At 43.9% G+C, this 17,681-nt stretch overlaps 1 protein-coding gene across 1 annotated transcript in view; it reads left to right on the top strand.

Moving 5' to 3' along the window:
- The window catches only part of CSMD1 (CUB and Sushi multiple domains 1), a 1,609,724-nt gene that overhangs the window by 1,064,413 nt on the left and 527,630 nt on the right, over positions 1–17,681 (top strand). Inside the window, exon 7 of the mRNA XM_033104535.1 lies at positions 589–666. Coding sequence (XP_032960426.1) covers positions 589–666 — 78 coding nt within the window. The remainder of the gene's footprint in view (positions 1–588; positions 667–17,681) is intronic.

Raw genomic sequence — 17,681 nt, 5'->3', positions numbered from 1 at the left:
AACTATGATTTTAGAAACCCAAATTATATTTGTTCTTTTTATATTGCCTCTGGGTTATAAGGGTCTGGAAGGGCTAGTGTTCTTTTACTAACATTTTGTCCCCAACATTTAGAATGTGCTTTTCCCCTACTGGCTCTCTTTCATGTGTCTTTGCTAAACTTCACATGATTAAATGAATATATGAACAAATAAGTGAACAACTTCCACTTTTATCTACATTTTTTCATGACTACCAAACTTAGAAAACTCTATAGTCGCTACACCTAAGTTGAGACGTGAATCTGGCCGAATGCTTTGTAGAATTTGTCACCACCGGTGGTCCGTTGGTTTGGGTGTAGAAAGCAAACAGTACCGCGTGTTACTTTCAGCGTCTGACACTGCAGTTATAAGACGCAGCCGTGCTGTTTGGTAGCCTGCATTCATTATCCCCGAGCTCTTATGCTTCATGTGCTTTAACCCCTTAGAACGTGTCCCGTTTTCCAGAGGCTGGTAGGAAAGCGGTTCTGCCTGGAAATGCTGTGATGGCACACCACCACGTGGTACCTCTTCAGTTTGTACCTACTAACGGCTCTGTTTTGCTTCTTCCAGTGAAAAAGGCCATTGAACTGAAGTCACGAGGAGTGAAGATGCTGCCCAACAAGGACGGTAGCCACAAAATCTCTGTCTGTAAGTCCAGCGCTTTCTATACGGGCATCGGCGTGTTGGGTAGAGTGCAGCACAGGGGACACTTCTCTCTGCAGCAGTGCTGGGGAGTCACGCTACAGTCTGCTTTCCCCGCTTCGTCTCCTACCTGTGTGCCTCCAGCAGTATTTTCTGGGAGAAAGAATTGTGGGGGAAGAGGGTTGTGTTGATTTTGTCTCCTAAATGTAGCTCAGATCTGTCTTTGCTCTCTGCCCTCACTGGACACCAGGCATGGCCAGACACTGGAGCTTCTGGGTTTCTCTCTGACGTAAATATCCCACTGCCAGGTGTTTGGATGGTAGCTTCTCTCTCCACTCCCCGCTTACACACACACACACACACACACACACACACACACACACAATTGATCTCTGGGACATAGAAGTCTGGTCTTGTCATTTTCCTATGAAGACACTCTGGGTCATCCATGGCCTAAAGAATAACACAGCTCCAGGGCCACATCTGCATCCTTCCCAGAACAATAGTATAAAGACCACACACGTACGGTTCCCCTTGGATATGCACAGCACACAATAGGTGCTTGGTCAGTGGTTGTTGAATAAATGAAGGTATCTGTTACTACCCACTTTTCTGGTGTCTTTTCCTTGACACCCCTCGTCATTACTTACCTTAAAGGACCACCTCATCATCCTTGACATGTCATTGTGCTTCTCTGCCAGAGGTTCCCTCCCTCCTTCTGTTGTATTCAGAAGCTTATGTGATACTCAGACTCACCATTTGAAACTTCTCCTGACTCCTCCAGTGTGGTTAGCTGTTCCCTCATTTTGTTCCCCTGCTGCTGTGTTCCTACCTCTGTTATAGCCTTTGTTTTGTCAGTGTCACTGTGGTTTTCCTGTCCCATGAAATGCAGATCAGCGGGCTCCCCTGAGATACCCACGAGGGTTATTTCCAGTGTGGTCCTTTCCACACACCGTGGCCTTCAGCCAGTCGGGTCGCCTCTTCTGTTCATTCCTAGTGGATCTTCCTGGCGTCGTCCCACTTACCGAGTCTCGTGGCGCTCCTAGCCTGGCGCTTTGGATCCACATGCACTGTTTTCCCACCGCCGAGCCGTTGGGAGTGGTATGGGCTTGGGATGGCCATCTTGTGCGCCCCCAGTTCAAACAACTGTTTTTATCTGCTTGATGTATTGGGCTTCTACATGAGGTTTTATCCCTGGCTATTATCCCACTAAACTAATAAATAAACAGAAACAAGCAACAGCAAGAATCTTTTAATAATCACACTGTATTCCCATAGTCTGGCTTCTGCCCGATTGTCTGGGTGACAAGAGTCCACCAACTCTGTACGATGGTGCTGTGCTCTGACACCTGGAGGGGACACAGGTGGGTCCAGGCCCCAGGCCGTCAGCCTCAGACACAGGCTGTGTCAGGCTATTATAGCAAGGACCGGAAACTGGGTGGTGTATATTGATTTCTCACAGTTCTGGAGGCTGGAAAGTCCAAGACCAAGGAGTTGGCAGGGTCAGTGTGCGGGGAGGACGCTCTCTGACTCACGGACCCCTGTCCACCTTCTCAGTGGAGATGAGTCCATCTTCTCATACGGTAGAGAGAGCACATGTCCTGTGTGTCCCCATCATGAGGCCCCACCCTTGTGACCTCATCACCCCAAAGGCCCACCTCCCTATACGACCACATTGGGAGTAGGACTGCAATGAATAAATTTGGGGGGGTGAAATATTCAGTCTATATTAAGGTGGGTTCCCAGAACTCTGGCTGCAGTTCAGGTCTTTAGAGCTGGCAAAGAAATGTCAATCTGTAAATGTTTCCATTACTCTTCCTGTTTGGTAATCAAGGGCAGTGTCATTCCAATTAAATTGGACCCATGAAGGAGTAAGACAACTGAGGGACAGAGGAAGAAAGGAAGAGATTGTTTTCTTTTAATATTTTTGTTATTGTTGCCATTTAATCCCGGACGTTCAGCAGAGTGGGAGATGTGGTAGTTATAATAATTTTGAAATGGATTTTCCTGTGGTTAGAAACCTTGTAGAAATGATCCATAGTGACACAGAACCACATATCAGGTGAACCTTTACATCAAATCAATATTAGGTCTCCTAGCAGATCAATGAGACATCAAACTTATCTGTTAGTGGGACTTTTTTAAACGTACGGAGATATTTCTTCTGTTCTTATCTGAACACGAATTGACAAATACGTAATTACTCATATGGTATTAGAAAGTCTTCTGTCCTTTCTCCCAACAGTATTAAACTCTTTTTTTGTCAGATATAGGAATTAATCACTAGAGAAAATGAGGAACTGAAGAAACGGTGAGCCTTGTAAGATCAGCGGTGTAACACATGGAAATATGTTCTTTATGCAGAAGGTGTGACTGAGAAAACTCAATTAAGTCTCATAGAGAAAAGGACATAGGATTTGAATTAGAGAGACAAAGACTCAATAGCTGTAAAAGTATGTGTCTTAATCAAGCCAAGTTTCATCATCTATAAAATGAAAATAGTAATGATTTTTGTCCAGTAGATAAACAAGGTGTTTGTAAATTCCTCTTCTGGTGTATGGCACGCACTGGACATTCACCCAACCAAATCCATTGGGGCTGCCTCACATCGAAATAGAAAGAAGGAAAGAATGTAAGCAGTGGGGTCAGCCAAGAGCTGGCGCAGGGAGCTGACTTCTCAGCAGGAGGGAGGTCCAGGCCATCGGACTTGCTCTCCTAGATGGTAGAGAACAGGTTGGCCGATCGTAGGAGCACAGGCTGCCCAGAACTGTCCAGGATGTGTCCCGGGCCACGGGCCGCTGCCTAGAAAGCCAGGGACGCTTTCTTGCTCAGACCTGCATGCCTCCTCTGCCATGTCTGTGAGGTGTGAGAGTGCCCATGAAAGGAACGGGTGTGAGTTATGCATACGCGGACGCCTGCTGCACAGACTGCAGCTGGTGACATTATCGGGTCATTTACAGGGAGGTCACCTAATGATTTCACAGACAGCATTTTTATTAAATGCCAGTGCCCATGCTATCGGCCTCATTCTTTTCAAGCCGTTCCCTGAACTTTACGTGTAGGAATTCTGCTTTCTCCCAGAGCTGGGTTTCCCGTGGACACCCCGGGTGCTGATATTCTAGATGCAAAATGCGAGCACACAGGCCTCGCGGTGCAAGTCTCTGTGCGAGAAGCCCAGACCCTGGCTTCCTGCGGTTGAGGGTTCTGGTGAGAATACAGCAAAATAGTCCTGAGAAAGCTCAGCTCAGGGTCCGACGCCGTTAGTAGCTACCATCCCACATCTCTCGCTGTTGACCACTTAGTTTGGTTTTCACTCTTTATGGGTCTTTCCTCTTCCCGAGTCTCCTCAGAGAGTAAGATACGTGACAGCAGTGGCCACGTGACCGTCCTTTTGCTCCAGAGCCTAAGCCTGCACCTGCTAACGCACCGGTGCCCCTCCGATGCTTACTAATCAGCTGACGGGCTGCAGTAGCAGCTGTCTCCTGTGCTCAGGGGTGCTCTGCCCGTGGGAGCCCAACAGGTGCCTGGAGGAGGGAGGAATGTGAGGATGCCTGTTGATTCTCCCTGTTTCCTCCCTGCCATGTCCTTTCAAGCTGGCTTAGCCCCAAGGTGCAAAGACCAGAGGTCGCAGCTCTTCTCAAGGGAGCCGACCCTACACGTCCCCTTTTCTCGGGGTTTCAGTACTTACTGGTTACTTCCAGCATAGGACGTGGGGTCAGCTCAGCTGGCACCGAGTCCCAAGCTGCTGCACTGTGCCCGGTGGCATCTTGACATTGACTCTGATGTGAACAGCCCTTCTGTAAGTCACTCTGCTTTCCATTATCCATCCCCAGAGTGGCCTCCAGGGCCTATTGGGGCCCTGTTTAAGGTGCTAGAAGACACTCGAGATTTGGGTGAACCACAGATAGCAACCTCTACCCAAAGAGCCAGATGTTTAAAAAAAAACCAAAAGCCTAAAAAAGGCAAGGAGCCGTGCCTCTGCCTCCAGGGGACCCAAGCTGCTGAGTCCCTTTCAGGGAACTCCTCAGACCTGCCTGTGAGCCTCAGATGGGAGACAGGAAATGCCAGGGAGGGGGTGAGGCTCAGGGCGGGGAGGGCAGCGGGGGGGTTTCCATTACTCAAGCCCCTCAAGGGGCTTGCAGGTTAAGGATGGCAGACTGAAATCACCAGAGGAGTTAGACTATTACCGACCGTGCTGGGAAGATGCAATAAGTATTACACGTTGTAACACAAGTAAGCAAGGACTCTGTAACATGTACATTACAAAAGTTTATACCGATACAGAGTAGCAGGTACACAGATGAAAAACAAACTCCCCGTTGTTGCATGTGAGGATAAACAGTGTCTGGAGGTAACATATGCCAGCTCCTCTTCACATCTTCCACTGCTTCGAGTGGAGTTTTCTCCCTAGATCTGCCTTGAGTGTCCCTTTGGTCCAAGATGAGCTCCCTAAAAGCCAAGTTCCCCTCCAGGAAGCACCCTGTCTGCCACCCCGTGCTGAATTACACACTGCACTTGGTCACCTTCTGATAGCCCAAACTAATACGCACTCAGCCAGCATTTGCTGATTAAATAATGAAGAACAGATACAGGAAATACTCACTCTATATCGTGGAACAAAGTCCCCACAGATTCTCTCCTACTCCTCTCAGTGAAACCTGAGGAATCTTTTGTGAGTTTGCTCTGGAGTCCCCAGGTCCATCAGTTTCTTTGCCCAGGACTGATTTCAAGTCACCAATTATCCCTTAGTGATTCACTTTAGTCCTTAACGCGCATAAATGTAACCACGTAGGGTGGAAAGACGGTAGAAGCCTATGGATGTATTCCACCTCTTATACAGTGAGGGTGATTTCTTACATCGATTCTTAGAATGGAGAGATTTAGAAGTTTTGAATTTTCATCAGTTTTATTACTCACCGATTAATAATATTTTTCAGAAAAACCCAAAGATAATGAAGGTATTATTTCTGATAATGCTTTAAGTTTCTAAGTATTTTAAGCTTTGACAAGATGACAACATCAAGGGGCAATGCTATGCAACAGAGAGGGCATCTGGAGTAACCTTGGAAAACATCCCGCCCCCTCGTCTCACTCACTGAGGGATAGTGGGCTCGTCTCCATTCTGAGATTGGTGCTTTCATAGTAAGGGCTCATTAAATTGTCACTGTGTGCGTTCAGAAACGGCAGGTGTAGTTTCTTCTTCTTGACCATCTCCGTGGCAGAAGACAGTGTTTTGCAGCCTTAAGTGTGTGAACCCTTCGGCTCACTGATCTGTCCGTGCCCTTCTAACTCCCAGATCTGCAGGGAGGAGGAGAAGGAAAGCCCTGGTGGTGGTGGTTCTGCCGGAGATTGTTTTCCCTGTGTTGAGTTAAAGACAGGTCACGTGACGGACTCGCGCACGTGAGTTGATAGCACATGCTGGGTGCAGAGTGTCCACAGTTGTAGCAGTTTGTCCCCACGCAGGACAGGGTATGTGATTCAGAATCACTGTGTAGCAGAAGGCTGAACAAAGAAACTGCGCAAAAAACGAGAAATACAATGTATCACCTTATCCACCGTTAGGAAAAAAGAACAACGGAACCTTATGAAGTCAGTGGCTCTAGACTTTTGCTACTTTTGAGTACAAGCCATTTGTTTCACTGCTCTTGGTTCTATGGACAACGCTTTTCTCTGTTCTACCTTGAAAACACTACCTGAAGCAAAGCAGAAGGGTATTCATTCCACGTTGCCAAACAGACTGTCCTGTTAATGAAGACCAATCGATCGATGTTGTCTTTGATAACGACTCTCAGTACTTCCATTTTTCCTGGCCTTTCTTTTGTGCCAGACATAATTATTTAAGGGCAGATGGAAAAACTCCGTAGGTCCATGTTTAGCCTGAAAGTTCACGCGGATGTCTTGGCCGCCGTGCTCAGTGAAAGATGCGATCATAACCATACAATGTGCGTCATCTTTGTAACCTGCTATGGCCGGTCACCCCCCTTTCTAACATAAACCTTTAAAAGGTGTTACCGTCTGCCCTGGGTCACAATGTATTTATCCATTCGTCTCTGTAATGGCTATATTCATAGTGTTTGTTTTCTTAAGTTTGGAATAATTTAAGAACAAATGAATGATACCAGTGTGTAATATTCTCTTTTTACTTATATTCCAAGGTGCTGAAAGAAAAAAAAAACATTCATCATGTATCTGTAGTTCCCAGCCCTCCTGTCGGCCTCTCAGCTTAGTTTCAATCCCAGAACCAGGCCAGTTCTCTTTATGTCCAAACTACTGTCCTCCCTCGTGTGTATTATGGCACCAGCCTCACCCGCTCTCCGGCCTCTGTCTCTGTCCCCTGCAGTCTATCTCCAAGCCACATCCGGTGATCTCAGAGGCGTGTCAGGGGGACCCATCATTGTCCTGCTCAAAAGCCATCAGCGGCTTCCCATCAGAGCCAAAGTAAACCTACCTCTATTCCAAAGACCCACAGGACCACCTTCCATCCTCCCCCCCCCGTCTGCCCTTCCCCACTAGTTTTGGGAGCTGTTTCTTAAAGACCCCAGACATACCCGAACCTCTGTCTTTGCTCTTCTGTTTCCTCAGTCTGAAGTGCTCTCCCAAGGGAGCCTCCTTCCTTCCTTCCTTCCTGGAGATCGTTTCTCAGATGTGACCCTCTCCATAAGGCTCTCACCGGTCACCGTGACTAATTTTCACACACCTTGGCCACCCACCATTTCCTCTGTTCCTGTTACCTGCTGTGTTTTTTGCAGTATCACTTATCACAATACACCATATATGTGTGCTGTGTGTGCATACTCACTGTGTGTTTGTATGAGTCTGTGCACATATGTCTCGTTTATTTCCTGTCTTCCACCTCCCGCCACAGAATATAATCTCCATAAGGACAGATATTTTTGGCTGCTTTCTTCACCGAGCGCGGAGCAGAGCCCCAGACACGCAGTAGGTGCTGGGTGTACATTTTATTACGGATGACTGACTTTCGTAGTTACCTGGTGGTGTGCAGGCATGTGAAAAAGCAATGCTCACTCTTTCCTTTAATTGGGTCCTTATATTTCACATCTTATTCATGAATTCAACTGTCACACAGTTAGGAAAGACCAATACCTGTCCTGGAGATGATCAAAATATGCCCCTTCCCTAGGAAATTACAGTCTACTAGAGTTTCCATTACGTAAATACATATTTGTCAGACAGAGAGCTGTAACAAACGTAGCGGCATTTACTGGGGGTTGAGTAAAAATAGAAATCGATTACCTTTCAAAATATTATAGTAGTAGATCAACCCATAAAAGGTAAGAACACACACAAAGAGAGGACATAAAGCCTTATTAAAGTAGTACCAAGCAAGTCGAGTCAAAATATTTTCTTTATTAGACCTTGTCAATGGCGGGATCGCTGGACTGTTTCATTTATAGTCATTTTCTAGGCATTGGTTAAGGAAAAGATGTGCCTGTTCTCAAAATCACACGTCTTACTGAGACAGGCATGCATAATTAGATAACTCATCAATCACAAAAAATATCGTGTAGTCTTAGAATCACTATACCCATTACATGGAAGGAAACGTTAAAACTGCGAGGAATTCATTACTTTTTTCAAGTTTCTATAACAAAGTGATAGCAAATGGTAGTAAAATCTCATTATCAATCCAAATTCTGTGCTCCAGGAAGTCGGAAAGTGCAGCAGTCCCCCTACTCGTGGTTCCAGTACCCACAACCAACCGTGGTCTGAAAATATTAAATGGAAAATCCCAGAAATAATCCATAAGTGTTAAGTTGCATGCGATTCATTCTGAACAGTGAGATGAAATCTCGTGCCCTCCTGGCAGGGAAGCGAGCATCCCTTTGTCCAGCCCCCCAGGCTGTCCATGCTCCCCGCCCGGAGTCACAGGGCGGCCATCTGCATTATCAGATCCAGTGACAAGGTGCAGTGTTTGTGCTCAGGTGACCCTGATTTGACTTCAGAATGGCCCCAAAGTGCAAGAGTAGTGATGCTGGCGATTCAGATATGTCCCTGACACGAAGCTGCAAGTCCTTCCTCCCTTGAAGTGAAAAGATGAGTACAGTGTGATAAGATGTTCTGATAGAAAGAGACAGCATCCTCGTAACCTTGACCGCAGTGTATTGTGATAATTGCTCTATTTTATTATTAGTTATTGTTGTTAATCTCTTACTGTGCCTGATTTATAAATTAGACTTTCTCATAGATATTATGTATACAAATGAAGGTTGAATACTATCCACGGTTGCCGGCCCTCCTGGGGTTCTGGAGTGTATCCCCACGAATAAAGGGGGGCTGCTATACTCTGTAATATACTAAGCTTCCTCCTGCCACTGTTAAATAGGTCCGTTTGTTACTGAGGTGATGACTGAGACATGCTTGTTAGTTTGTTTGTTTTTTAAAGATTTTATTGGGGAAGGGAAACAGGACTTTATTGGGGAACGGTGTGTACTTTCGTGCTTTCTGTTAGAAAGGTCATTTGGAAACTTGCAGTGACAGACCTCTCTCCAAAGTCCCTCCCCAGAGTAGGAGCCTTAAGTGGGTGCGGCCAGGCGTTCAGCAGACGGCACCAGGGGACAGAGAATGGCGTGGGGCTGTCCTAAACCCGAGTGAGTCACTTAGTGAGACTTCCAGGTCAGGGTTCCCAGGCAGCAAAAGCCCTTCCTTAATCTCATCAGCCTGAAAGGATGTTTTGTGTGGTTTCCACCTTGAAGCTTTACTCCAGAGATAATTTCCCACTGGCATTTTCATCAGGCCATAATTTCCCAGGTAACGAGATATCTTGTTGTTCTATTAACCCCCACACGAATAATCTATAAGAATTGGCATGGCTTGCTTTACTCATCTGCAAAGAAACACCTTTCATTTCCTAATAACATTGTTTCAGTCTCTCAGCTTGTTATTTAATTGCTAGAAATACTGCTCAGTGTCCCGTTGGTTTTTAGAGGACCTTATTGCTACATTATTAATGTGTGATTTATTTGGATCGTTGTGGACTAGAGTGATTTGTAATGCTGCTACAGAAAAAGCCAGGCCAGCTCTTCTCTGCGCGGCGGCGTTTCTGGCACTAAGCGCTCTGCTTTGTAGCAGATTTTGACAGTAGGAAAAATAATAGCCCCATTAACCTCTAACAGTTGTGTAAAGGTTTAATAAAACAAGGGGGCTTATTGCTGCAATCTACTCTGTTCCATCATAAAATGTAATAATGTGGAGCTCTGCAATTGCTAAAGACCTGTGTTTTCCTAACAAAGACCCATCCCCATGTCGCATGAATAGACTGGATTGCATAAACTGCGTCACAAATCAGGTAAGTAAATTATGCTTGCAGTTTCTAAACAGGCCTTTGTCACTGCAGGAGCTAAAATATCTTTGAAAATACTGTGCAAAATCTTGCTGTGAAGGGAACTGTTGTCTATATACATTGGGAAGGAGACACTCACTCGTAATTGGGAGCCGAGCTAGGTGGTTGGTCAATTATTTAGCACATCATTTGCATATATGATTTCTTAACTCACCAGAAAAAAGGATCTGTTAAAATGTGTAAAGCAAGACACAGGCTGATTACATTAGAGATGGTAACATGGTACTGTACCCTAGTAGGAAGTCAAACACTTTTGAAATGGTGACAGCATACAATTTTAGAGCACAATTGATCAACTACAGGAAACAACTCGCTTTGCACATGAGCAGAGAAGCATTCTTTTACTCCAAAATGTGAACGGAAAACAACCTCCAGATTATGGCAGATTTGAAAGGGCAAGACAAATCCTAGGATAGTTAGTTTTGTAAAGCCCAATACATCATGAGTTTACATCAAATGTTATAAAAAAAAAAAAAAAAACTCTGTATATCTCAAGCTCTTGCGAGTTGTGGGGAGACCAGCATTTGGGTGTCCACACACGTAAACTAACTCCACAGCAGTCATAGGAGGGCATCACTATTTTGTTGTAATTAAATTATTTTGCAGTATGGAGTATTAGTAAATGCAGTCAGAATCTCTAAAGATTAATTAATCATGGTAAGTTCTTTACCAATTAAATTAAAGCCCTCCACTTTAGACATCAGGAGGCTAAGTTGGTGAGTTAAATTCATTAGCCTGGATATAAAGATAAACTGGAGAACAGGAGCTAAAAATCAAGAACCTCAAGGAGAACTCAGGAAAAATGCACTTCCCTTAAGCCTCATCATTTTATTTAAAACACATTTTAATGGTGTAAGGAGAAAACCGGAAACATTTTCAGCTTACGTCCTTTCACTAGAGTGTGTATAGAATCATAAAATTTACAGAATCATAGCATCGAAATTGACTTCCACTTTTCACGGAGAAGTCAGTTTGCCTAGACTTGATAACTTTTCCTCACTGAATGACAAATTTAGAGATAAATGAAGAGATATTGACCAAATGGTGATTACGCTCAAAGTAATCTGTGTGTTTGTGACGTGGGAAATGTAGGAGGCATAGATGCTGCAGGACTGTTAGACCAAGGGGGCGGGGGAGAGACTCATCTCTGTCTCTCCTTTGTGAAAGCCACGTCGAGGAGAAGCTGTCTGGTGATTCAGGCTCCGGGGAGAGGCCGGTGGGTTCACTCGCGGCCTGCGTCCCTGTGACCCTCTGAAGACTTACACACCTGGCAAGCGCCCTACAGTGTCTTTGTAACGTTGTGCTTAGTTACCAATGTCTCTTTTTCACTGTTTGTTTTGAAATGATTATTAAGCTTTTCATGTGGCTCACTGATTCAGAGTACAAACTCTAGAACCAGACAGCGTGGGCTCAAATCCCAGTGCTCAAGTATTTTGAAATGATTATAGACCCTCAGAAAATTGCAGTCAACCCGACCAGGCGGCCTTGCAGCCTCAGCCAGGTTCCCGGAATGGCGATGTCTTCCCCAACAAGAGCATAATCTCAACACTGGAAAATCGCCTTTGCCACAACTCACCGAGCCTATTGAGAATTCTCTGTTACATGTCCTTGTGTGTGTGTGTGTGTGTGTGTGTGTGCATGCACCTAGGTGTAGTTCTGTGCGATGGCACACACGTGTGCATTCCGTGGTGTAAGTGCCACCACGATGAACACGCAGGCAGTGCCATCATCACAAGTCTCCCTGCGGGGCCCTTTGTAGCCACAGCCCTCGTCCCCTGGGACCACTCATCTCTTCTTCCCTGTCGATTTGTTACGTCAAGAATATCATGTAAATGGAATCATACAGTCTGTAACCTTTTGTGGCTGGCTTTTCCCTTCAAGTGGCTGTGTATCAGCAGTTTGTTCCTTTCCATTGCTGCCTGCTGTCCCATGGCATGGATGTACCCATTGGCCTGGTAAAAGAGAGTGGGTTTGTTTTCCCCAGCTTTTACCTGTTAAAAATAAAACTGCTGGGGACATTGTGCTAGAACAGGTTTTGCGTCAACCTCAGTTTTCATTTCTCTGGCATAAATGCCCAGAAGTGTAATGGCTGGATCATCAGATTTTTGCATGTCTAGATTTATAAGAAGCTGCCAATCCAATTCCACAGTGGCTGTAACATTTTACTCACCCACAAACAATGTATGTGTGATCCAGTTTCTCAGCATCCTTACCAGCATTTGATGTTATGACTTAAAAAAAGAAAAAGCCATTGTGATAAGTAGATAGTGGCATCTCATCATGGCTATATCTGCATTTCCTTAATGGCTAAAGACGTTGAGCATAGTTTTCTGTGTTCATTAGCTGTCCGAATATCTACTCCAGTGAAATGTTAGTTCGTAATTTTGCCCACTTTACATTTGGGGTTTTTTGTTTGTTTGTTTTTCTTGTTGAGTTTTGTACATATTCTAGGTGCTAGTCTTTTGTTGGACATGTGGTTTGCAAATATTCTCCCCCAATCTAAAGCTTGTCTTTTCATCTTGTTCAACGGGTCTTTTTCAGAACCAATCTCTTTTCTTGCCGATAGATTTCCATCTGTAAAACATGGATTCTATTCATTTTTAACACAGGAAGAACTGGCAACACTGGGCCCACAGTTATCCGAGGCATGGACAGCAACAACCTTCTGGTGGCTGCCCTACGTGGGATAAAATGTCCTTGTTGATAATCCCACCCTTGATTAGACATTTCCATGGGGGTTCGAGTAAGCTGTACCAATCATGAAATAAGGGAATTGACATTGTGGGAATGAAGTTTAATCCAAATGACAAAGAATAAAAGAAATACCGTTTACAAATTCTTATTGATTTTTTCCCCCAGAATTCTTAATCTTCATTTCTAGTTTATTTTTAGGTTTTAAAATGGACCATTCTGCTTCCCTTTCTTCCTCTGTTGTCTTGGCTGCAAAATGGAATTGCCTTAATATAAATCTTGAGGGATATGTACTGACGATGTTTTAACTTCAAAAGTGTTCACGATTTTTTTTTTTTTACTAATCCATCCTAATTAATCACGACACTAATTGGATTAAATTGGATAATTTAATTACAGCGAGTGCTTAGATTTATTTGGTACAGTACATATTTGGTCGTGTCCCTTGAGTTCGATGCATTTACTTTATTTTCATAAACAGAAAGCAGATGGAGCGAAGCACTAGAGGTAGTTTATTCCAGAGAAGGAAAGTGAGTGATGTTTCCAGATATGTGAAAATATATGGCAAGTCAAGGACATAAAATGAGATTAACAAATTGGAGTTTTAATGAAGTGCTTTGGAGGTATAAAGTACCATACTTGCAAGCTCTGTGCATTGCAATTGTTGTTAGAATACTTGCAGGGAGTTCAATTTGCTTGTTAAATGGCCTATTTCATAGTTTGAACAGTTTGAAAGGCACATAAAATAGTATGAACCATGTGACATCCACAGAAGATCTTTTCATTGTGTATCTGGGAAAAATCACAGCTATAAGTAGAAAATTCAAGATCCGTAATTAACATGTACGAAGCTTTGCACACTCCCCTGAAGAAAATCTCCACAGCTTTTTGTGCAAATGAGCGTGTGGTGAGCATTCCACAGAGTTGAAGGCTTCCGGCTTTGGGAAATAACACCATGTTGTAATGTGGACTTTGGGAAGGTCTGATTCATGTGTGATTCTTAAAAACACAGAAGAGAATTAGAAGAGTGTCAAGTGCATTCGTTGAATGTATCATGTAAAGTATATGATGGTAATTTCTATGAAATAGAAGGAGAATCCTAGTGTAAATCGAAGACGTATTTGCTGATTGATCTGTAATCTCTGTCCCATTTGTCATCGTAATGAAGTTGCCCAGGATAGCTGGGTTTAGCTATCAACTACTCTTCCAGCCAAGCAAACTGCCATTTTACCTACTTCCAGAGAGTTTTCTAGAATCCACATGACAATTATCTATGACATATTTTGACCCAATTTTAGTTTTACATCACATGCCATTTACATTACGATGTCATATGTAAACTAGCTTTAGTTGAAAACTTAATTTCTGTTTTTCATTCCTTTTAGCAATGAAAACATGAAATATCTTCTCTGGATGTTCTTGTACAATTATGAACACTTATGTCAGTACTATTCTTCAAAATAATTTTCTTCCATCCTATTACTGTTCCCTTCTGTATCTGATAAACCCTATCATAGTGTAAAGTCAGACTCATGTTACTCGTGATTTTTATGTTAATATTCCTTTTATTAAGAGGATCAATGAAGTCCAGTTTGCTAAAATCAGGCTCAGTGCACTGGACAATTTGAACACTTCCCTTCTTTGTTTGTTTTGTTACTTAGCATTTCCTACTGGGCAGTAATTGTTTTTGCTAAATTACCCTAATGTGCAAATTCTGCTCCACGGCACTGCCTTGTTGATGGGGTAGAGAGCTTTGCCCGGGTTCCAGAGTCTTCTCGGTGTTGTTGCCCCTGTGAGGTAAATGTCAGTTGTGACTGTCCTCAAGGCCCTTTGCGATCTGGTCCCTTTCTGCTTCTGCAGTAGCATCGCCCTATACCTGAGCAACACACACAAACACACACAATACACGCTCACACACACACGCACGCACATATACACACACACATACACGCACCACACATTACACACACTCACATACATGCACTCACACACACACACACAATGCATACTCACACTCACGCACACACACGCACACACATACACACTCATATTCACACACAGACTCACACTCAGTGCACTCACACATACCTTCACACACTCACACTCACACTCGCACATGCACTGACACTCGTGCACTCGCATGCACGCTCACGCCCATACACACTCACACCCACGCACACCCACCTTCCCCTACCGTTCCTCCCGCTCACTAATCTTCCTGCCCAGGCCTCCGCTCCTCCTCAGACTTACCTTTGGGTAACTTCCTATCGCCCCACAAAACCCAGGTAAGATTCGGCCTTGGCCGCTTTTCTGGCCGTGCTCCAGCGTGGCTCCGTCCACCTGGGGCTGCTGTCCGTCATTTCCCTTTGCACTCAGGGTGAGGTCCCACATTTTTCCTGTGTCCACAGACTAATCTGGCCTCCACCTCCATGCACAGACCATTGCCCTCCACCCTCCATCCCCCACCCCGCCCCCGCCCCCGCCCTGTGCCCCCTGCCCCCTCCCCCCGCCCCTCCCCCCACCCCCACCCCACCCCTGCCCCGTGCCCCCTGGCCACCCCCGTGCCCCCCATCTACATGCCTACCTATCCATTTATTATCTGTCTATAGTTCATGTATCTATGTATTGTCTACCTATGTATCTATTTATTATGGTCTACATACTCAATAAACAGATATCTGATCACAGAAAACAATTTTACTGTTGTAGACCTTCTCTAGAGTATATTGATATTAGTATTACTTTTGCGTGTATTAATAAAGAAAGCAAATTCAACTTAATCACTTGGAAAATGGGACCACATATCTTTAGGATATGCAGACGAAAGCACCAATAGAATATTCAAATTTTCCCACAGAAGCAATATTACTATCTAGCAGCATTTTTTTTTTCTTTTTTTTTTCTTTTTTTTTTTTTTTTTGTGCATTAAGGTTTGCAGGTCTCGGAATATCCTACAGTGGAAGGCATATGGTCATATGTCAGACTTTCTTCTTATGTTTTCCTCTGGAAAGTTCATTCTCAGAAATCTTAATTCAAGTGGAAATGTCAGTGGCTTGGGGGTGAAATGAGCTGTATTTGAGCTGAGGAGCTCCTGTCCCCAGATCCCTCCCTTTGAGGACATGGTACCCCATGTCCAAAGGTGCGTGAGGATGCAAACATCGCACTGCTGTGGTGAAATTTCAGAGGCAGGGTGTGAAGTGCTTTGTCCCAGGAAACTGGAATGTTAAGGGTGTGAAACTTTAAAGGAGGAACAAGTTAGGACCACGTTAATGATAACAAACAGCTAAAATGGGAACCACCGGATGCAGCCATTATCCCTCATCTCGCTCAGTGAGTCAGAGACTGAATTGCAAAGTTGAGTTGAGGTCTGGTCCAGAGCGTGAAATTCACTCCATTTGATCGTCATTCACTCGTCTGTTCATAACAAGACGAGGACCAGGCATGACACCTCATGACCAAGACTGACGACCATCATTCCAGGGTAATGAAAGGAGAATGATGAATCAAAATAAGCTGAACGTGGATTTTCACAACGTAAAGTGCATGGTGCTGAAGCCATATAAGTTATAGATTCCAATTTTTTCAGACTATACTCAAATTACATACTTCATTCATTTTTTATCTGCATGCCTTTTTTAAATCAAGGGGAATTATTAAACAAATGAAATAGTGTTAAGCCTAATTTCCTAATTTCTAAAATAGTTATGATAACATCTACCTTATAGGGTCATTTTAATCATTTACTACAGTTCATATAAACCACAGCCCAGTGCTTGATACAAAGAAGTACTGAGTAACAGTGACCATTGTTATTAGGTATTTATTTTTGTTCAGACAGAAATCACACAGTGGAACACTGATCATAGTTACATGTAAGCATAGTCATGTTTCTACGTGCAATTTCGTTCACATAGACCATAACACTTTATTTTGAAATAACAATTTTCAAAGACCTGTATTTAAAAATTATAAGAGAGATTATAAACTACATTAAGCCCCAGAAGTTCTTAACCTTATCTCCACTGAGACAGATTTGATAGAGGATGTCCACATGCGTGGTCCAGAAAACAAGCCACAGAGGTAACCAAGATAATGAGGGGAACCCCTCCACGCCCTCCCTACACCACACACACACACACACACACACTCACACACGCACACTCACACACACACACTCACACACACACTCACACACACGCACACACTCACACACATACACACACTCACACAAGACACACACTCACACACACACACTCACACACACGCTCACACACACACGCGCACACACACACATTCACTCATACCACACCAGTCAGTGTCGCTGACTTCTTTTTCTATTTGTGATATTCGTTTTAAGAAACTAATGTATTTGCATAATTAAATCATCCACTTAATGACCTAATTTATAAAATAAACATGGCTATTCTAATCCTTTTAGAAATTGAACTGCATTCACATAACAAGGAAGCATGTTAAGGTTGCTCGATACAAGCCATAGCAGAGGTACAGTGAGCTTCAAGCTAACGCTAATTCTTTTAGCTTTCCGACAATTCCGCTCAGCTCTTTTTTTAATAATTAAAATTTATTGGCATGACCATGGTCAACAAAATGACATAGGTTTCAAGGGTACAATTCTGTAACACATCATCTGTATATTGCATTGTATGTTCACCACCCAGAGTCAGTTCTTCAGGCAGCTCTTAAGAAAAACCAGCTAAGGAAAAGAATATTTTGAGTGGCAGTGCTGTTACCACAGGGATAACTTTGAATTAAGTCTGGTTAATGTGGAAAACATTGTACATGTCGGCCAATTTATGCATGATTACCAGCTACCTCTTTGGAACATACCCCCATCTGAAGGACAGTCACCGCTCTGCCCCACTAGTTAAAAACCCATGATACCAAGGTAGGAGTTCAGCCACATGCAAAACAAAGTGCTTTAGAATATCCAAGGCTAGCAAATTTCACA

The sequence above is a fragment of the Rhinolophus ferrumequinum genome, chromosome 4, assembly GCF_004115265.2.
Source record: "Rhinolophus ferrumequinum isolate MPI-CBG mRhiFer1 chromosome 4, mRhiFer1_v1.p, whole genome shotgun sequence".
NCBI lineage: Eukaryota > Metazoa > Chordata > Mammalia > Chiroptera > Rhinolophidae > Rhinolophus > Rhinolophus ferrumequinum.
This window is presented reverse-complemented; position numbering and strand designations above follow the sequence as displayed.